The 20,294-nt window shown below is 43.2% G+C and overlaps 1 protein-coding gene across 14 annotated transcripts in view; it reads left to right on the top strand.

Moving 5' to 3' along the window:
• Positions 1-20,294, top strand: part of LOC137369472 (multiple PDZ domain protein) — a 419,370-nt gene that overhangs the window by 88,054 nt on the left and 311,022 nt on the right. For all 14 annotated transcript variants that reach the window (XM_068030740.1, XM_068030727.1, XM_068030738.1 and 11 more), the window contains exons 4-6: positions 12,683-12,907; positions 13,509-13,648; positions 19,685-19,898. In XM_068030740.1, the coding sequence (XP_067886841.1) occupies positions 12,683-12,907; positions 13,509-13,648; positions 19,685-19,898 (579 nt within the window). The remainder of the gene's footprint in view (positions 1-12,682; positions 12,908-13,508; positions 13,649-19,684; positions 19,899-20,294) is intronic.

The raw sequence follows: 20,294 nt of genomic DNA, 5'->3' as shown, positions 1-20,294 counted from the left end.
TATTGTTCCCTGAACTTGTTCTAGCTGCTTTTTTAAATGTAGGATTAACTTTTACTGTGTGGCATTACTTTGGCAGTAGTCCCTTTCCTAATGAATTTTATATATATATATAAAATTAGTACCTCTGCTATCCCTTCCCTTGCTTCCTTACATATGTGCTGAGGCAATCCATCAGGATTGGGGTTTTTATCCTCGATGTTTAACTAGTTTATCAATTAATTCCCCTTTTTTTTGTCTTAAATATCTTGGTATCTTTTTTAATCCCGTCTTATGTCATATCAACCCTGTTAGCCACTCTGGTATTTACTGAGGTGAAGTAATTATTCAATATTTCTGCCATCTTTCTGTCACTATTTGTGAATATATCTTGTGCATCTTTTAGTATCCCTCTCCTGATTTTCCTTTTGTGTCAGCTGTGGTTCAGTTGGTATCTGTTTCGTCTCTGAGTCAGAAGGTTGTGGATTCAAGTCCCACTCCAGGACATGAGCACAAAAAACAAAAGCTGACTCTGCTATAGCACCGAAGGAGGGCTGCAGTGTCAGACGTGCGCTGTTTGGATGCGATGTTAAACCGAGACGTAAATGAAGAGGAGCAGGGGAGTTTTCCCCTGAGCCTTGGCCAATATTCATCCCTCAATAAACATCACAAGAACAGAATATCTGGTCATAAGCACATTGCTGTTGGACCTTGCTATAAAATCATAGAATGGTACAGCACAGAAGGAGACTTTTCGACCCATAGTGCATATGCTGATTTTTGGAAAGACCTATGCACAAATTGGCTTATGCGTTTCCTGCATTACAACAGAGTCTACATTTCAAAGGTATGTTGGCTTTGAGATGTCCTGCGGTCACAAGAAGTGCTATATAAATGCAACTGTTTATTTCTCTCTTCACATCTTGGTTTCTTCCTGACCTGACTTGGAGTCTTGAGCTTCAGACACTGCGATGCATCAGGGAGGGGGAAAATTACCTTGACACTTTTTCCAGGAGACAGTTAGGCTAGGTACTTCAGATTTGGTCTGTGGTCAGGGTCAGGAGGGTGTGACTGTGAGCAAGGCAGTTAGGGTATCAGAACGGAGCCTCAGCCCTTGCAATTGTCCAACAGGTTCGCAGTTCTTGCAGCTTGTATGGACAAGAACTGGGGCTGCAGGGTGAATGAGCGAACTGACCATGGCACTGTGGTGCAGGCAGCCATTCAAGTGGGGGGAGTAAATAGGAATGCAGTGGTAGTAGGGGAGCATGAGTCCAGAAGGCTTTGTTGCCTGCCTGGTGCCAGGGTTCAGGACATCTGCTCGGGGCTGGAGAGGGGTGGCTCCAGTTGTCATGGTCCATGTGGGTACCAGCAACATAGATAGGACTAAGATAGACATAGACTAAGACTGCTTGGGGATTATGTGCAGTTTGGGGCTAAATTAAAAGCAGAACCACGAAGGTAATAATCTCTGGATTACTACCTGAGCCATGAGTAAATTGGCATAGGGTAAATAAGATTGTAGAATTGAATGCATGGCTCAAAGATTGGTGTGGGAGAAATGGGTTTTGTTTAAGGGGGCACTGGCATCAGTACTGGAGAAAGTGGGAGCTGTACCGTTGGGATGGTCTTCATCTGAACCGTGCTGGGGCCAGTGCTCTGGCGAGTCATATAACAAGGGTGGTAGAGAGGGCTTTAAACTAAATAGTTGGGTGGGAGGGATCACATGAGGGGGGAATGTGGTAAATTATGGGAAAAGGACAAGGCAATAGAGCAGGGTAGCGATATAGCAGAGTTTATTTATTTTTTTATTTATTTAGAGATACAGCACTGAAACAGGTCCTTCGGCCCACCGAGTCTGTGCCAACCAACAACCACCCATTTATACTAACCCTGCAACAATCCCATATTCCCTACCACCTACCTGCACTAGGTGCAATTTATAATGGCCAATTTACCTATTAACCTGCAAGTCTTTGGCTGTGGGAGGAAACCGGAGCACCCGGCGAAAACCCACGCGGTCACAGGGAGAACTTGCAAACTCCGCACAGGCAGTACCCAGAATCGAACCCGGGTCTCTGGAGCTGTGAGGCTGCGGTGCTAACTAACATATGGCCCGCGGGCCAGGATCCACCCCACCGAAGGTTCCCATCCGACCCATGGTTCTTGCAGCTTGTATGGACGAGAACGGTGGCTGCAGGGTGAATGAGCGAACTGACCATGGCATTGTGGTGCAGGGAGCCATTCAAGTGAGGGGAGTAAATAGGAATGTAGTGGTAGTAGGGGACTGTATAGTCGGGGATAAAAAGCCCGCTGGAAAACCCTGAATCTGTCTGAAGTTGGGAAACGACTGTTGCCGATGTCAGCAATGGTCAGCTGTGAAACTGACACTTGCAATTTAAAAAAAAAACTGATAATCTTCTGAGTGTTCCCACTCTCTGCAAATGTCAGAGAGAGAAAAAGAAAAAGGGGGACGGGGGTGGGGGGTGCGCAGAGAGAGAGAGTGGGGGAGACAGAGAGAGAGAGAAGAGAGAGGGACAGAGAGAGAAAGAGAGAGGGGGACAGAGAGAGGGGGAGAAAGGGGGACACAGGACAGTGAAGGGGGGACAGAGAGAGAGAAAGGGGGACAGAGCGAGAGACGGAGGTGGACGGAGAGGGGGTTACAGTGAAGGGGGAGAGAGAGAGAAAGGGGCAGAGAGAGAGGGACGTGGGAACAGAGAGAGGGAGAAAGGGGGACAGAGAGAGAGAGGGAGGGGGCAGAGAGAGAAAGGGAGGGACAAAGGGGAACGGAGAGAGGGGGACAGAGAGAGAGCGGGAGATAGAGGGACAGAAGGAGAGAGAAAGGGGGAAACAGAGAGAGGGAGGGAGACAGGGGGACAGAGAGAGAGGGAGAAAGGGGGACAGAGAGAGAGAGGAGGGGGACAGAGAGAGTGAGAGAGGGGTGGCAGAGAGCGAGGTAGAGGGGGACCGAGAGAGAGGGAGAGAGAGTGATCAAGATCACTCCTGACAGAATGGCGTCTATCCAGAATACTTTGCATCGTTACAAGAAGTGTGCAGGCAAACATTGACTACTTGTGCTCACAAAAAAATTCCAGGTATCTCAATAAATCATAGAGTCAAATAGTTATACAGCACAGAATCAGGCCCTTCTGCCCATCGTGTCTGTGCCGGCCATCCAGCACCTATCCAATCTAATCCCATTTTCCAGCACTTGCCCTGTAGCCTTGTATGCTATGGCATTTCAAGTGTTCATCTAAATACTACTTCAATGTTGTGAGGGTTCCTGCCTCTACCACACCTTCAGGCAGTGAGTTCCATATACCAACCACCCTCTGGGTGAAAAATGTTGTCCTCAAATCCCCTCTAAACCTCTTGCCCCTTACCAACTCTATTCCCCCTGTTTATTGACCCCTCCGCTAATGGAAAAAGTTTCTTCCTATCTATTCTATCAATACCCCTCATAATTTTGTATATCTCAATCAGATCCCCCCTCAGCCATCTCTGCTCTAAGGAAAATAACCCTACCCTATCCAGTCTCTCTTCATAGCTGAAATGCTCCAGCCCAGGCAACATCCTGGTGAATCTCCTCTGCACCCTCTCCAGTGCAATCGCATCCTTCCTATAGCGTGGTGCCCAGAACTGTACACAGTACTCCAGCTGTGGCATAACTAGCGTTTTATACAGCTCCATCATAACCTCCCTGCTCTTATATTCTATGCCTCGGCTAATAAAAGCAAGTATCCCATATGCCTTCTGAACCACCTTATCTACCTATGCTGCTGCCTTCAGTGATCTATGGACAAGTACTCCAAGGTCCCTCTAACCCTCTGTATTACCTAGGTCCTACCATCCATTGTATACTTCCTTGCCTTGTTAGTCTTCCCAAAATGCATCACCTCATACTTCTCAGGATTAAATTTCATTTGCCACTGCTCTGCCCATCTTACTAGCCCATCTATATCGTCCTGTAATCTAATGCTTTCCTCCTCACTATTTATGACACCACCAATTTTCGTCTCATCTGCAAACTTACTGATCATACCTCCTATATTCACGTCTAAATCATTAATGTACACTACAAACAGCAAGGATTCCAGCACCGACCCTGTGGTACACCACTGGTCACAGGCTTCCACTTGCAAAAACAACCCTCGACCATTACCTTCTGCCTCCTGCCACTAAGCCAATTTTGGATCCAATTTGCCAAATTGCCCTGAATCCCATGGGCTCTTACCCTCTTAACCAATCTCCCATGCGAGACCTTAACAAATAGATGCATTGCAGCCTTGCATTATTCGCTTGTGCCTTTAACAGGTCTATACTTGCTTGCCTTCCAGACTGACTCAGTTTCTCTTCTATATTTGACTGTGCATCACCCCCTACTGTACTCCACTCAGTATCCCACCCCCTTGCCAAATTAGTTTTAAAGCCCCTCTCTCCCCCCCCCCCCCCCCAAACAGCACCAGCAAACCTCCCAGTAAGGATGTTGGTCCCGTTCTGGTTCAGGTGCAACCCCCAACTTGTACAGGTGCCACCTTCGCCAGAAACAGACCCAGTAATCCAAGAAACTAAAGCCCTCCCTCCTGCACCATCTCCTCAGCCATGCATTCATCTGTTCTATCCTCCTATTCCTATACTCATTCGCACGTGGCACTGGGAGTAATCCAGAGATTACAACCTTTGAGGTCCTGCTTTTCAATCTGCTACCTAGCTCCCTAAATTCTTGTTGCAGGACCTCATCCCTCTTTCTACCTGTGTTGTCAGTACCAATGTGTACCAGGACCTCTGACTGTTCACCCTCCCCCTTCAGAATGTCCTGCAGCTGCTCCGTGACAAATCAGTACCCAACATACTGAAGAGAAAGTAAGTCACTAAATTAGTCTCCTCATTTAAAGCTTCTTTACATTTGTTGTTATTTTGATTCATAGTTAGATCCATTTTAATGCCTTTATCTTTCTGAAATTGTCTCACCACCCTCCTATGTAAGACAAAAATTGTAATGCGCCCCCCTCCCCCCACCACGTGAAAAGTTTGGATAACCCTGAGATATAAGTACTGATAACTAGAGTGTAACAGGGAGGGACAGAGGGTAAAAACTTAAGGGTGCATTAGCAGTCAAGACTAGAGTTTACAAAAATGATTTAAAAAAAAGACAATTAAAGGTTCTGTATCTGAATTCATAACAAAACAGATCAATTGATAGCACAAATAGAAATAAATATGTCTGACCTGATAGCCATTTCAGAGACGTGGTTGCAAAGTGACCAAGGCTGGGATCTAAATATTCAAGGGTATTTGACATTTCGGAAGGTTGGGAAGCTAGGGTAAGGTAGCGTGGTGAGCACAGAAAGTGCCAGAAATACTCAGCAAGTCTGGCAGCATCTGTGTAGAGAGAAACAGTTAACATTTCAGGTCTGCGACCCTTCATCAGAACTGGCAAAAGTTAAGAGATGTAACAGTCTTTGAGCAAGTGAAAGAAGGAGGGGGGAAGAAGGACAAGAAGAAAGGTCTGTGATAGGACGGAGGGGGGAGAGATTAAGTTCCATGTCACCTGTCCTATCACAGTCCTTCCTCCTTGTCCTTCCTCTTACCCACTCCCCCCGCCCACCCCCAATAACCTTTCACCCGTTTGCTTATCAAGAATATGTCTACCTCTGCCTTAAAAGTATTCAAAAACTCTGCTTCCACTGTCTGGAGGAAGAGAGTTCCAAAGACTCACACCGTCTGAGAGAAAAAATTTCTCCTCATCTGTCTTAAATGGGTGACACCTTATTTTTAAACAGTGACAGTAAAATCATGGATTGCTACCTCCTAACATGCTGATGAGCTACTGACAAATTGATCACTAGTTCAGGATTCTACTGTATACTACACTCAAATGTTCCAGTTTTCAATTTTTTTTAATTTAGCAATTTTTTTCATCAAATTTTCAGTTTTCAGTACTTAATTTTTCTTTTAAAAACTGAAATTGGTTTGAAATTCACAAAATGAATTGCTGATTCACTTGTTTTGGTGAAACAGTAGGCCTATAACTTATTTAAAGTTATTGCTTGGAAATAAAACTTGCGCTTTCTTTTAAATGAAGAATCCGAAGGTGAGATGTCCTTAACATACCATAAGTTGTTTTAGAATAAAGTATTTGCTAATATTTATTTCTGTTATTTTGACATGTAAGAATAATTTTGTTACTTGTCAGCTATCAGATCTGCATTTAGAAAGCAGTGCTGGTCTTCTTCTGGGCATCTTCCTGTCTCAAATCATTTTGTGTGTTGGCGAAAAAATTCACGACAAATTCAAATCTGTTTGTACAGGGAGAGCTAGTGAAATATCTGAACAGGCTTATTATGTACAAGGCAGTTTATTGCATTGATCATAAAACAATAATTTGTGTGAAAGGTATGTTGATAAAATGATCTTTGCAACTATTTGCCATCTGTGCGAAGTGGGCAGTTTTTAATCTACTGGTAGAATTATATCTTCCTTAGTGAACATCGTTGTCTGTAGACAGTAATGACACTTATGACAGATGAGGTGATGGTAATTATTATGTATAGTTCAGGGAAGTAAAGGACAGTAAGAAATGTATTGGAAGAAAGCCTTTGTTAGAATGCTGATTTTCATTGCAGTCAATGGAACAGAAAATCAGAAAGTATGTAAATGGGCTGCCGATTTGTTAATATAAGTTTTGTGCTCCCACTCAAGACCAATTTCACCTGCAAATTCTCTCCTGCGCTAGCACCTAGTGTAAGACTGCCCCAATTCATTTCAAATAGGATAAATGATAGAAGATAGAAAGACTTCCATCCATTAGTCTGGGCTAGATTTGAAACAAGTTGTAATGTGGAAACAGGAATGTACTACTCAGCCCTCAAGCCTGTGCCACCAACCAATTAGATTATGGCTGACTTGTACATCAGCTCCTTTTACCCACTTTTTTTCCATATCCCCGGATAATTTACTGAACAACAATCTATCCAGTTGAGTCTTGTAAATTTCAGTTGACCCAGCATCCAAAGCCACTTGGGGAGCAAGATAGGACTTAGGAGCAGGAGAAGGCCATTCGGCCATTTGATTAGATCATGGCTGATCTGGTTGTGGTCTCAACTCCAATTTCCTGTCTGCCTCCCCCCCCCCCCCCATAACCCTTGACTATCAAAACTCTATCTAACTCAGTCTTGAATAAATTCAATGACCCAGCATCCACTGCTTTCTGGGGAAGAGAACGTCACAGACTAACAACCCTGTGAGAAAAAGAAAATTCTCATCTTAGTCTTGAAAGGGAGACCTCTTATTCTTAAACCCTCGCTCTAGTCTCCCCCACAAGAGGAAACATCCTCCTGTTATCCACTTGATCATGTACCCACAGGATCTTATATGTTTCAATGAGATCACCTCTCATTCTTCTAATCTCCAACGGGTAAAGGCCCAACCCGTTTAACCTTTCTTCGTAAGGTAACCCCTTCATCCATGGGATTAGCAAGTTCCAGATTTTGCACTAACCCTTTGTGTGAAAACAATGCTTCCTGGCATTGTTGTAATTTTAAAATTATGCCCTCTTATCCTGGATTCTCCTACCAGAGGAAATAGCTTCTCTGTATCGACCACATAGAATAACTAAATCATGCATCATGTTGTGTTGCACTATCACAGTGCAAATAGGATGGATTCAGAACAGATGCAGCAGCTGAGAACTGGGCAACCATTAGGCGCTATGGGCCGCCAACAGCAGTGGAGTTGTATTCTACCATAATCTGTAGCTTCTTGACCCGGCACATCCCTCACTTTACCACTGCCATCAAGCCAAGGGATCAACCCTGGCTGCATAAGGGTGTAGGAAAGCATTCCAGGAGCAGCACCAGGGCATACCTAAAAATAAGGTGCTGAGCTAGTGAAGCTACAACACAGGATGACAAACGTGCTAAACAGCAGAAGCAGCATGCTATAGGTAGAGCTAAACGATCGTGTAACGAACGGATCAAATCAAAGCTCTGCAGCCCTGCCACATCCACCCATGAATACTGGTGGATTATTAAACAACTAACAGGAGGAGGAGGCTCCACGAGCGTCCCCATCCTCTATGATGGTTGAGCATGAGTGAAAAAGACGAGGCTGAAATGTTTGCCACCATCTGCAGCCAGAAGTGTCGTGGATGATCATTCTTGGCACCCTCCTGAGATCCCCACCATCACAGATGTCAGACTTCAGCCAATTGGATTCATTCTACATGATCTCAAGAAAGAAAGAAAACTTCAAACTATACAGTGCCTTTCATGGCCTCATGAAGTCCCAAAGTGCTTTCAGCCAATGGAGTACCTTTTGAAGCATAGTTACTGTTATATTGCAGGAAACGGCTGAGCACACTGGATATGGAAAAAGGCTATTGCTCTTAACAGCATCCTGGTTATAGTACTGAAAAGCTTGTGCTCCAGAACATACCATGCCTCTAGTCATGCTGTTCCAGTATGCCTACAGCCCTGACAATGTGGAAAATTGCTCAGCTATGTCCTGTCCACAAAAAGCAGGGCAGATCCTATTTGGCCAGTTATAGCCCCTGTCTGCTGTCAATCCTTAGCAAAGTTATGGAAGGTGTCATCAGCAATACTATCAAGCATACGGGATACTTGCCTTTATTAGCCGAGGCATAGAGCATAAGAGCAGGGAGGTTATGTTACAGCTGTATAAAACGCTGGTTATGCCACAGCTGGAGTACTATGTACAGTTCTGGTCACCACATTATAGGAAGAATGTGATTGCACTGGAGAGGGTGCAGAGGAGACTCACCAGGATGCTGCCTGGGCTGGAGCATTTCAGCTATGAGGAGAGACTGGGTAGGCTGGGGTTTTTTTCCTTCGAGTGGAGAAGGCTGAGGGGGGATCTGATTGAGGTGTACAAAATTATGAGGGGCATTGATAGGATAGATAGGGAGAAACTTTTTCCTTTGGTGGAGGGGTCAATAACCAGGGGGCATAGGTTTAAGGTAAGGGGAGTTGAGGAAAAACTTTTCCACCCAGAGGGAGGTTGGAATCTGGAACATACTGCCTGAAGGGGTGGCAGAGGCAGGAACCCTCACAACATTTAAGAAGTATTTAGATGAGCACTTGAAACGCCATAGCATACAAGGCTACGGGCCAAGTGCGGGAAAATGGGATTAGATTGGATAGGTGCTTGATGGCTGGCACAGACATGTTGGGCCGAAGGGCCTGTTTCTGTGCTGCATAAATCTATGACTCCACTCACCAATAACCTACTTACTGATGCCCAGATTGGATTCCACCAGAGACCACTCAACTGTAGACCTCATTACAGCCTTAGTCTCAACATGGATAAAAAGAGCTGAATACCAGAGGTGATGTGGGAGTGACTGCCCTTGACATCAAGTAACGACTGTAGCCACGGGATACTGTAAAGGTTATGGGCCCGAACGTCATTCCGTCAATAGTACTGAAGACATGAGCTCCAGAACCAGCCGGGTCCCTAGCCAAGTTGTTCCAGTACAGCTGCAACATTGGCATCTGCTCGACAATGTGGAAAATTGCCCAGGTATGTCCTGTACACACAAAGCAGGACAAATCCAACCGTTCAATTATCGGCCCATCAGCCTACTCTCGATCATCAGCAAAGTGATGGAAGGTGTCATCGACAGTGCTATCAAGCAGCACTTAACAATAACTTGCTTACTGACGGTTAGTTTGGGATCCGCCAGGGCCACTCAGCTTCTGACCACATTACAGTCTTGGTCCAAACATGGACAAAAGAGCTGAACTCAAGAGTTGAGATGAGAGTGACTGCCCTTGACATAAAGGCAGCATTCGACTAGTGTGGCATCAAGGAGCCCGAGAAAAACTGGATTCATTGGGAATCGGGGAAAACTCTCCACTGGTTGGAGTCATACCCAGCCCAAAGGAAGATGGTCGTGGTTGTTGGAGGTCAATCATCTCAGTCCCAGGACATAACTGCAGGAGTTCCTCGGGGTAGTGTCCTCGCCCAACCATCTTCAGCTGCTTCATCAATGACCTTCCCTCCATCATAGATTCAGAAGTGGGGATGTTGTCAAATGATTGCACCATTCACGACTCCTCAGATACTGAAGCAGTCTGTGTCCATATGCAGCAAGACCTGGACAACATTCAGGCTTGGTCTGATAAGTGGCAAGTAACATTCACACCACACAAGTGCCAGGCAATGACCATCTCCAACAAGAGAGAATCCAACCATCTCCCCTTGACTTTCAATGGCATTACCATCGCTGAATCCCCCACTATCAACATCCTGGGGTTACTATTGACCAGAAACGGAACTGGACCAACCATATAACTACTATGGCTGCAAGGGCAGGTCAGAGGTTGGGAATTCTGCCCTAACTCCCCAGTGCCTGTTCACCATCTACGAGGCACAAGTCAGGAGTGCGCTGGAATACTCTCCACTTGCCTGGATGGGTGCAGCTCCAAAAACGCTCAAGAAGCTCGACACCATCCAGGGCAAAGCAGTCCACTTGATTGGCACCCCATCCACCGCCTTCAACATTCACTCCCTCCACCGCTGATGCATACTGGCAGCAGTGTGTACCATCCACAAAATGCACTGCAGCAACTCACCATGGCTCCTTTGACAGCACCTTCCAACCCATGATCTCTTCCATCTAGAAGGACAAGGGCAGCAGACGCATGGGAACACCACCACCTGCAAGTTCCCCTACAAGCCCCACACACCACCTTGACTTGAAACTATATCACCATTCCTTTACTGTCGCTGGGTCAAAATCCTGGAACTCCCTTCCTAACAGCACCTTGGGTGTACCTACACCATATGGACTGCAGTGGCTCAAGAAGGCAGCTCACCACCATTTTTTCTAGGGCAGTTAGGGATGGGCCATAAATGCTGGCCTAGTCAGCGGCACCTACATCCGATGAAAGAATAAAAAAAATCAAGGCAACATTTGACTGAGTGTGGTACCAAGGAGCCCTAGTAAAATTGAAGTCAGTGGGAAGCAGGGGAAACCTCGCCCCTGGCTGGGGTCATACCTTAGCACAAAGGAAGATGGTTGTTGTTATTGGATGCCAATCCAGGACATCGCTGCAGGAGTTCCTCAGGGCAGCATCCTGTGCTGAACCATTTTCAGCTGCTTCATCACTGACATTCCCTCCTTCATTTCATCAGAAGTAGGGATGTTCGCTATGATTTCACAGTGTTCAGATCCATTCTCAGTTCCTCAGGTAATGAAGCAGTCTGAGCCCTCATGTTGCAAAAAGTGAACAACATTCAGTTTGGGCTGAAAGTAACATGATGCAGATAATATGTTTGCTATATTTGAGTCTGCAACTGCATGTAAGAATTTCCTTACATACCTTAATGCGCTTCATCCCACGCTCAAATTCACCTTTGAAATGGCGCAGTCTAATGAGATCAATATCTGTGTTGGGATTCCTACAGCGCCATGTGCTATAAGATTGACCTTATCAGCAATCTTGTAAATAGGGCCTGAGCCATTTGCTCACCATGCAAGCTTGATGTCGAAATAGGGCTTCAAACCTATCCTGCAGGATAATGGCTACCCGGATCAGATCATTGCTCAGTGTGTATCGCGTATACTCACGAGTAGGCCTAAAGCCGCCACCTTTGGACCTGCAAAGTGTCCAGTCTACCTCAAATTACTCTGGAAGTGTAGGATATCTCAAAAATTTGAGCAACAGGTGAAACTGGCAACACAAGTGGTATTTTCCCCTAACAGGATTCTAGCGTCAAGCCAAAAATGCATTTTGTCTACCACACTAATGAGTAACGTAGTATATGAATTTCAGTGCCGGTGCGATGCCAGGTACGTAGGCTGTATGTTCCAACGACTGGTGGATTGCATCAAACAGCGTACTCCTTCAGCTGTTTGCAATGGGCAGAGTACTGACCGTACTCAACCAGCCCGTAATAGTAAAGTTCAGAACACATTGTCTAATGTTAGATGTGATTCCGTGTTTGGACAGTACTTACTGAACAATCCAGTGGGCTAAGAATTATATTAACAACCAGTTAAAAATTATCAGTCAGGCTTGCAATGTGGCTCGCTTACATTTGCTAGAAGCTACATATATTCATACACAGGGACCTGTCCTCTGCAGGCAAAGGGACATCTCCAGTCGCTGTGCCTTTTTTGAATTAAACAAAAGCATGGAGGACAATAGTTCCCTGGCGCCTTCTCCATGGCAATGCCTCAACCAATCAGAGTTGACTTGCCAACCAATCAGCACCCTTTTCTCATGCAGTATAACTTGTTGCTGCCTTTGAAATTTGGTATTTCTGCATCTGTCCTGATGAGTGCAAGACAAAAAGCTTTAACAGCATGTCTCTCTCTTCAGCAATACTCAAGTTCTGTACTACCAAGCGACTATTCTGTCAAGTGTAATTTCATTTTTTATTGAACGTTACTGTCAAATCTATTACCTGAGCATTGGGAGCACTGTTTACCATCATTAAAAATTTCCAATGTCTCAAATCAGTTTTCAGATTTCTTAGTAAGCTTTATCCTAGAGGTTTCAGTCCTCAGGAGTCACTTTGCAAAATTAAAAACAGAAAATGCACAGCAGATCTGTTAGGGTCTGGTAAGAGAATGCTTTAAATTTCGGTCTTTTTTGTCAGAAATTCTTGTTTTATTTCAGATTTCCCTCTTTACCTTTATATTTGTGCACTTACTTCTGTGACACATACTTTTTTTAAACAGGTGAACATCATGCCATCTGCCATACATTCAAGCATTGATGTTTCTCAAGTAGCTGGCTCACCTGTTACTTCAGTTTCATCGCCATTAAATGAATCATACGTGATAGCTCAACGGAATGGAAGTAAAGAATCCGAACATGAAACTGCAGTGCAGCCTGGCTCTCCTCATGTTAATGGCAAGCAGTCCAATGAAGAGTTGGAGCAGATCTTGAGAAAAATGGCCCATGTAAGAGGATGATTCAGTGTAATATTTCATATTGTTCGACATTTTAAAGATCTATTTAATATGTTATTTCAAACTTATTTTCACAATAGCTTAATTTCAAAATTTTCACACTTACTGACCGTATAGTTTTTCCCTTTGCTATGTTTTTGATTTGTGTTGAAGTAACTATTACTTTTTATCACTTACTGAACTATTGTCTTGTGTTAGTTGGCACCCATACCTGGAAATGTTAAAGGAAAAAGAAAAGCTATTGACAGTAGGTTCACTCATCTCTCATCTTATTAAATGAAGGTGGTATCTTTTATCTGTTAGGTGACACTGTTTTCTTGCTGTTTCAGATGTCGGCTCACGTCCTGAGTCACTTCACTAATGTGGCATATTTGAAATGGTTCTATGCAGTCAATTTTTGGATCACTCTTAAGATTGATCTGAAATTACTCAAGCTGGAATGTTTTCCTACAGCTGAACACTGCTTTACCATTGGAAAATTTCAAATATAGGCGAACATATTCCTTCTGAAGGACACTTGATGAGATATAAATTTCTATGTGGTAGAAAATATGTTTCTGCAAATACTAAACCAGAATCTCCATCCCACTAGGGTCGTCCTATTGAATACATAAATCTGATGAAACCTGCCAGTGGTGGTTTAGGATTCAGTGTTGTAGGACTTAAGAGTGAACATAAGGGAGAATTGGGGATCTTTGTCCAGGAAATCCAAGAGGGCAGTGTGTCAGCAAGGTAAGAATTTTTAAGGGATTGCCTTCAACATTAGATCTGTTTCTCTCTAAGTAAGTATCATAACTATTGACGACCAGTTCTTAAAAACATTCTACACGGGTGCTAGTCAAATTATACCGAATAACTGCCCAAATGATGTAACTAAAATCCTAGTGTTTTTCTGTATTGGTGTTTTAGAAGCTATAATTGCTTAAAGCTGTTTACTGTAAATATTTTTCTACTGATAGTGCAATATTTATCTCAATTCCTTCAGCTTACTTCAGATCTCTTCTAACTTTGTTCAATGCCTCTGATTCTTCCTCTGATTCACTTTCATGGACCTTAGTTGCAAAATTAAATGACAAACATACAGGAATCAAATTGATAGATCAGACTTAATGCAGTTAATAGTGGTAGGGTAGCTTATAAATGTGCAGGCAGAGAGGGAATGGGTGACCACCAGAAGGAGAAAGAGCACCAAGCAGGCAGGACAGAAGACCCATGTGTGCAGCACGCAAAGTGACACTGCTTGCCACTGACCTCAAAGTAAGGTACCCACAATGATTGTAACTTGCTCTGTGCCATGTATTTCACCTTTCCGAACATAAATTTAATTCTGGGGATAACTATAGGGGATCTGTGGCGTCCAGTAACAGTAATGCCATCAACCAGCTAAGCAGCCAGTCACATTGAAAAATTCTCACAACAGCAAACCAGAAAGTAAAAAGCACTGATTATCCTTCATTTTTAATAATTTTACAGGGAATAAAAGAAAGATTGAGGTAGAAGCTGAAATACCAAAAACTTGAAAAAAATAATTTTTATTGGTTTAAAAATCAATGGACTTTTTTCATCATAATGGAGAAATTTGATATTCCACAAATATAAAATTAGTTTTACAGGACCAGAGAACCTTTTCAGTAATACTTATTGCTAAATTTTTATCAAGCCAATCTGTTCACAGTTGCGGGGTGGGCAGGAGGGAGGGCTTTTGATTCCTGGGGCATTGGGACTGGTTCTGGGGGAGGTGGGACCTGTACAAGCAGGACGGTTTGCACCTCAGTAGGGCCAGGACCAATATTCTTGCTGGGAGGTTTGCTAGTGCTGTTGGGCAGGGTTAAACTAGTTTGGCAGGGGGAGATGGGGCAAAATCAGAAATGTAAACGGAAGGCAGAACATTATTGAGTGAGTCTGGAAGGCAAATGAAACAAAGGATAGAAAATTTAAAAAAAGGTTTGGCAGTGGTCAAGGGTATATACTTCAGTGCAAGGAATATAGCAAATAAAGCAGATGAGCTGAGGGCACAGCTGGACACGTGGCAGTATGTTATCATAGCTATTACAGAAACATGGCTTAAAGAGGGACAGGAATGGCAGCTCAATGTTCCTGGTTACAGGGTTTTCAGATGAGATAAAGAGGGGGATAAAAAAGGATTGGGGAGTTGCAATGTTGATCAAAGAAACAATTATAGCTATGAGGAGGGATGTTATGGGAGAAGGATCATCAGATGAGGTCATATGGGTTAAATTGAAGATTGAAAAAGGGAAATTACACTACTGAGAGTGTAAATAATTCCCAAACAATCAGGGAGAGGAAGAGCAAATATGTCGGCAATGCCCTGAGAAGTACAAAAACAATAGGGAAATAATAGTGGGGGATTTCAATGATCCGATTATTAACTGGGAGAGAATTAATGTGAAAGGTACAGAGGGAGAAAAATCCTTCAAATGCATTCAAGAGAAATTTTTTAGCCAGTACCTAGCAAACCCAGCAAGAGAGGGGAAAGTTCTGAACTTGTTTTAGGGACTCAAGCTGGACAGGTGTCACTTGGGGAGCATGTTGGTGGAAGAGATCATAGTTCAGTTGGATTTAGGGTAGTTATGGAAAAGGACAAAAATAGACCAGGAATAAAATTTCTCAATTGGGGAAAAGCTAATTTTACTAAGCTAAGATGTGATTTAGCTAGTGGACTAGAAACAGCTACTTGAAGGCAAATCAGTGCCAGATCAGTAGGATGTGTTCAACAAAGAGGTAGTGAGGGTTCAGATCAAGTATATTCCCTTAAAGAAAAGGTAGGACTAGCAAATTGCGAGCAACCTGGACATCAAAGGGCTTAGAGGAGAGGATAAAGATAAAAAGGGAAGCTTATGACAGATACTGACAGCTCAATACTGCAGAGAACCTAGAAGAGTATAAAAAAGCAGGGCTGAAATTAAAAAGGAAATTAGGAAAGCAAACAGAGGGCATAAAAAATATTGGCAAGTAAAATCAAGGAAAACCCAAAGATTTTTTATAAATAAATAAGAAGCACAAGGATAACTAAAGAAAGAGTAAGGCCTATTCGGGACCATAAGTGTGTGGAGGTGAAGGACGTTGGTATGGTTCTTAATGAATACTTGGCGTCTGTTTCACAAAAGAGGGACGATACAGTCATTCAATCAAGGAGGAGGAGTGTGAAATAGTCGGTGAATTTAACATAGAGAGGCAGTATTAAGCGGTTTAACATTTTTGAAAGTGGATAAATCCCCATGTCGGGATGAAATGTATCCTAAACTTTTAAGGGAAGCAAGAAAAAAAATAACGGAGGCTCTGACCATCATATTCCAATACTCTCTGGCTACAGATGTGGTGCCAGAGTACTGAGGACAGATAACGTTGTACCATGTTTTAAAAAGGGAGAAAGGGATATACTGGCCAGTAGCATAAACTTGGTTGTGGAACAAGTATTGGAAAAAATTCTGAGGGACAGGATACATCTACATTAAGAAAGACAGAGATTAATCAAAGACAGTCAGCATGGATCTATTAAGGGAAGATCGTGTCTGACTAACATGATTTGGATTTTTTGACGAAAATAACAAGGAGGATTGATAAGGGTAGTCTGCATGAATTTCAACAAGGCATTTGATAAGGTCTCACAGGGCAGACCCTAGTCATGAAAATAAAAGCCCATGGAATCCAAGGCAAAGTGGCGAGTTGGATCCAAAATTGCCTCAGAGGCAGGAAGCAAGGGGTAATGGTTGATGGGTGTTTTGTGACTGTGATTTGTGAACTCCCCAATGGGGTTCCGCATGGCTCAGTACTAGGTCCCTTTTTTTGTGGTGTACATCAATGATTTGGACTTGTATGTAGGGCTTATAATTAAGAAGTTTGCAGACAATACAAAATTTGGCTGTATGGTTGATAATGAAGAAGAAAGCTGTAGAGTACAGAAGGATATCACTGGACTAGTCGGGTGGGTGGAACATTGGCAAATAACGTTCAGTCTGGAGAAGTGTAAGGTAATTCTTTTGGGGAAGGCTAGCAAGGCAAGGGATTACACAATAAATGGTAGGATGCTGAGAAGTGTAGAGGTTAGAGGGACCTTGAAATGTAAGTCACAGATCCCTGAAGGTGGCTGGGCAGGTAGATAAGGTGGTCAAGAAGACATATGGGATACTTGTCTTTATTAGCTGAGGCATAGAATATAAGAGCTGGGAGGTTATGCTGGAACTATATAAAATACTAATTAGGCCACAGCTGGAGTAGTGTGTGCAGTTCTGGTCACCACACTATGAAAAGATGTGATTGCACTAGAAAGGGTACAGAGCAAATTGACGATGATGCTACCTGGACTGGAGAACTCTGCTTATGAGGAAAGATTGGATAGGCTGGGGTTGTTTACTTTGGAACAGAGGAGGCTGAGGGGTAGCCGAATTGAAGTGTATAAAATTATGAGTGGTCTAGATAGAGTGGATAGGAAGGCCCTATTCCCCTTGCTTGAGGGGTCCATAGCCAGGGGCCATAGATTTGGGGTAGGAGGTTTAGAGGGGATTCTAGGGGAAATTTTTTCAGTCCGAGGGGTGTGGAGATCTGGAACTCTGCCTGAAAGGGTACTAGAGGCAGCAACGCTCATGATATTTAAAAAATACTTGGATATGCACTTGAAGTGCCGTAACCTACAAGGCTACGGACTATAAGCTGGAAAGTGGGACTAGGCTGGATGGCTGCTTGTCGGCCGGCACAGACATGATAGGCCAAATGGCCTCTTTCTGTGCTGTAAATTTCTATCATTTCTGCAGATGATTCATGAGCTTGAATAAATTGGTGGGATGCCATGACGAATGAGAGCTTAAATTGAAGCATCTGATGATCTATACATTAGCTGACTTCTTAGAGAGCTATGGTTAATGTTTCTTTCTTAGATGCTGTTGTCACTAGATTAATTTGTCAAAAATATGTAAATATCACTGCATAATTATGTAAATGCCAAGTCAAATCATCTCAAATTTGTAAAAAAAATCATGCTAATTATGGCCAAAATCACACTTGTGATGTGCAAATTACAGAATTGTTGTTGTCCATTTAAAAACTGTAGGTATTATATTGAGTTTTAGAAGTGGTGCTTCTCGAAGCAGTAGTGCCAGTCTATTTTCATTACAGTGCTGCTATTGAAATTGGGCTTTTGTCAGCAGTGCTATAATGGGAGGGGCATTAGAGTTGCTGAACAATAATTGTTATGCAGTTTATTGTAACATGTTTGCCGCCTGTGGGTTTTAAATTTTTTTTGTTGTCTTTTCTTTTTGACTCCCAAGATATATATTGTTTAATAAAATGACCCACAGACAGGAGGTTGAGTAAGTTTTCTTCTCCTAAGCACTACTGATGTCGGTCAGTACGTGGTTATTGAAAGGTGTGAAGTTCGATATAGCCTTGGAAGGTTGATTTGCATTTCTTTTTTTGATGCCCTCCTTGTATCAAACCTGCCTGTGATGACCAGGTTTATACTGGAATTTGAGTATCTGAACCACAGCAGATATTCATAATCTTCTTCATTTTTTGCTTTTGATTTCGCTAAAACTATTTATTGGAGTTCTTTGAGGAGTTACATGTGCTGTGGATAAAGGGAATCAGTGGATGTATTGTACTTAGATTTCCAGAAGGCATTTGATAAGGTGCCACATCAAAGGTTATTACAGAAAATAAAAACTCGGAGTGTAGTGGGTAACATATTGACATGGATAGAAGATTGGCTAGCTAACAGGAAACAAAGAGTAGGCATAAATGGGTCATTTTCTGGTTAGCAAGATGTAATAAGTGGTGTGCCACAGGGATCTGTGCTGGGGCCTCAACCTTTTACAATTTATATAAATAACTTAGATGAAGGGACCGAAGGTATGGTTGCTAAATTTGCTGATGACACAAAGATAGGTAGGAAAGTAACTTGTGAAGAGCGCATAAGGGGGCTACAAAGGGATATAGATAGGTTAAGTGAGTGGGCAAAGACCTGGCAAATGGAGTGTCCTAGTGCATGAATCGCAAAAGGTTAGTATGGGGGTACAGCACGTAATTAGGAAAGCTAATAGAATGTTATTGTTTATCGCAAGAGGAATTGAATACAAAAGGGAGGTTATGCTTCAGCTATAAAGGGCATTGGTGAGACCACATCTGGAGTACTGTGTACAGTACTGGTCTCCTTATTTAAGGAAGGATGTAAATGTGTTGGAGGCAGTACAGAGAAGGTTTGCTAGACTAATACTTGGAATGGGTGGGCTGTCTTTCATGGAAAGATCGGACAGGCTAGGCTTGTATCCGCTGGAATTTAGAAGAGTAAGAGGCGACTTGATTGAAACATATCAGATCCTGAGGGGTCTTGACAGGGTGGATGTGGAAAGGATATTTCCTCTTGTGGGAGAATCTAGAACTAGGGGTCACCGTTTAAAAAAATAAGGGGTCGCCCTTTTAAGACAGAGATGAGGAGAAATGTTTTCTCTCAGAGGGTCATGATTCTTTGGAATTCTCTTCCTCAAAAGGCGGTGGAAGCAGAATCTTTGAATATTTTTAAGGCAGAGGTAGATAGATTCTTGATAAGCAATTGGGTGTAAGGTTATCGGGGGGTAGGTGGAATTGTGGAGTAATCAGTTCAGCCATGAACTTATTAAATAATGGAGCAGACTTGAAGGGCTGAGTGGCCTATTCCTGCTCCTAATTTGTATGTTCGTATGTTAGTAGACTGAAATCCTTAAACCATGATGTGGAATAAATACAATAAATATAATTTCTGTGCTCTATTGATAGAGATGGCAAACTAAAGGAAGCAGACCAAATCCTAGCTATCAACAGACAGCCCCTAGACCAGACTGTCACCCATCAACAAGCTATTGGCATCCTGCAGAAAGCCACTGAGCAGGTCCAGTTGGTGGTTGCCAGAGGAGCCATTCCACATTCGTCCAGTCCAGTAGTTTCACGTACACCATCGGATGCGAGTACACTCTCTGCCCATTCTTCTACAGTAAGTACAGCATACTGCAGAGTCTGAATAGATGTCAGTGGTATGTATGCAGTTTAATAGTAAAGTGTTTCTTTAAAGCTGCTTAAGGCACAAGAAATGTTGTATATGGTCTAATCTACTTAAGTGAGCAGTACTCTTAGATTAGATTAGAGATACAGCACTGAAACAGGCCCTTCGGCCCACTGAGTCTGTGCCGAACATCAACCACCCATTTATACTAATCCTACACTAATCCCATATTCCTACCAAACATCCCCACCTGTCCCTATATTTCCCTACCACCTACCTATACGAGTGACAATTTATAATGGCCAATTTACCTATCAACCTGCAAGTCTTTTGGCTTGTGGGAGGAAACCGGAGCACCCGGAGAAAACCCACGCAGACACAGGGAGA

Source organism: Heterodontus francisci, chromosome 4 (assembly GCF_036365525.1).
Source record: "Heterodontus francisci isolate sHetFra1 chromosome 4, sHetFra1.hap1, whole genome shotgun sequence".
Taxonomy (NCBI): domain Eukaryota; kingdom Metazoa; phylum Chordata; class Chondrichthyes; order Heterodontiformes; family Heterodontidae; genus Heterodontus; species Heterodontus francisci.
The sequence above is the reverse complement of the archived record's forward strand: the minus strand, read 5'-3'. Positions and strand labels throughout refer to the sequence as shown.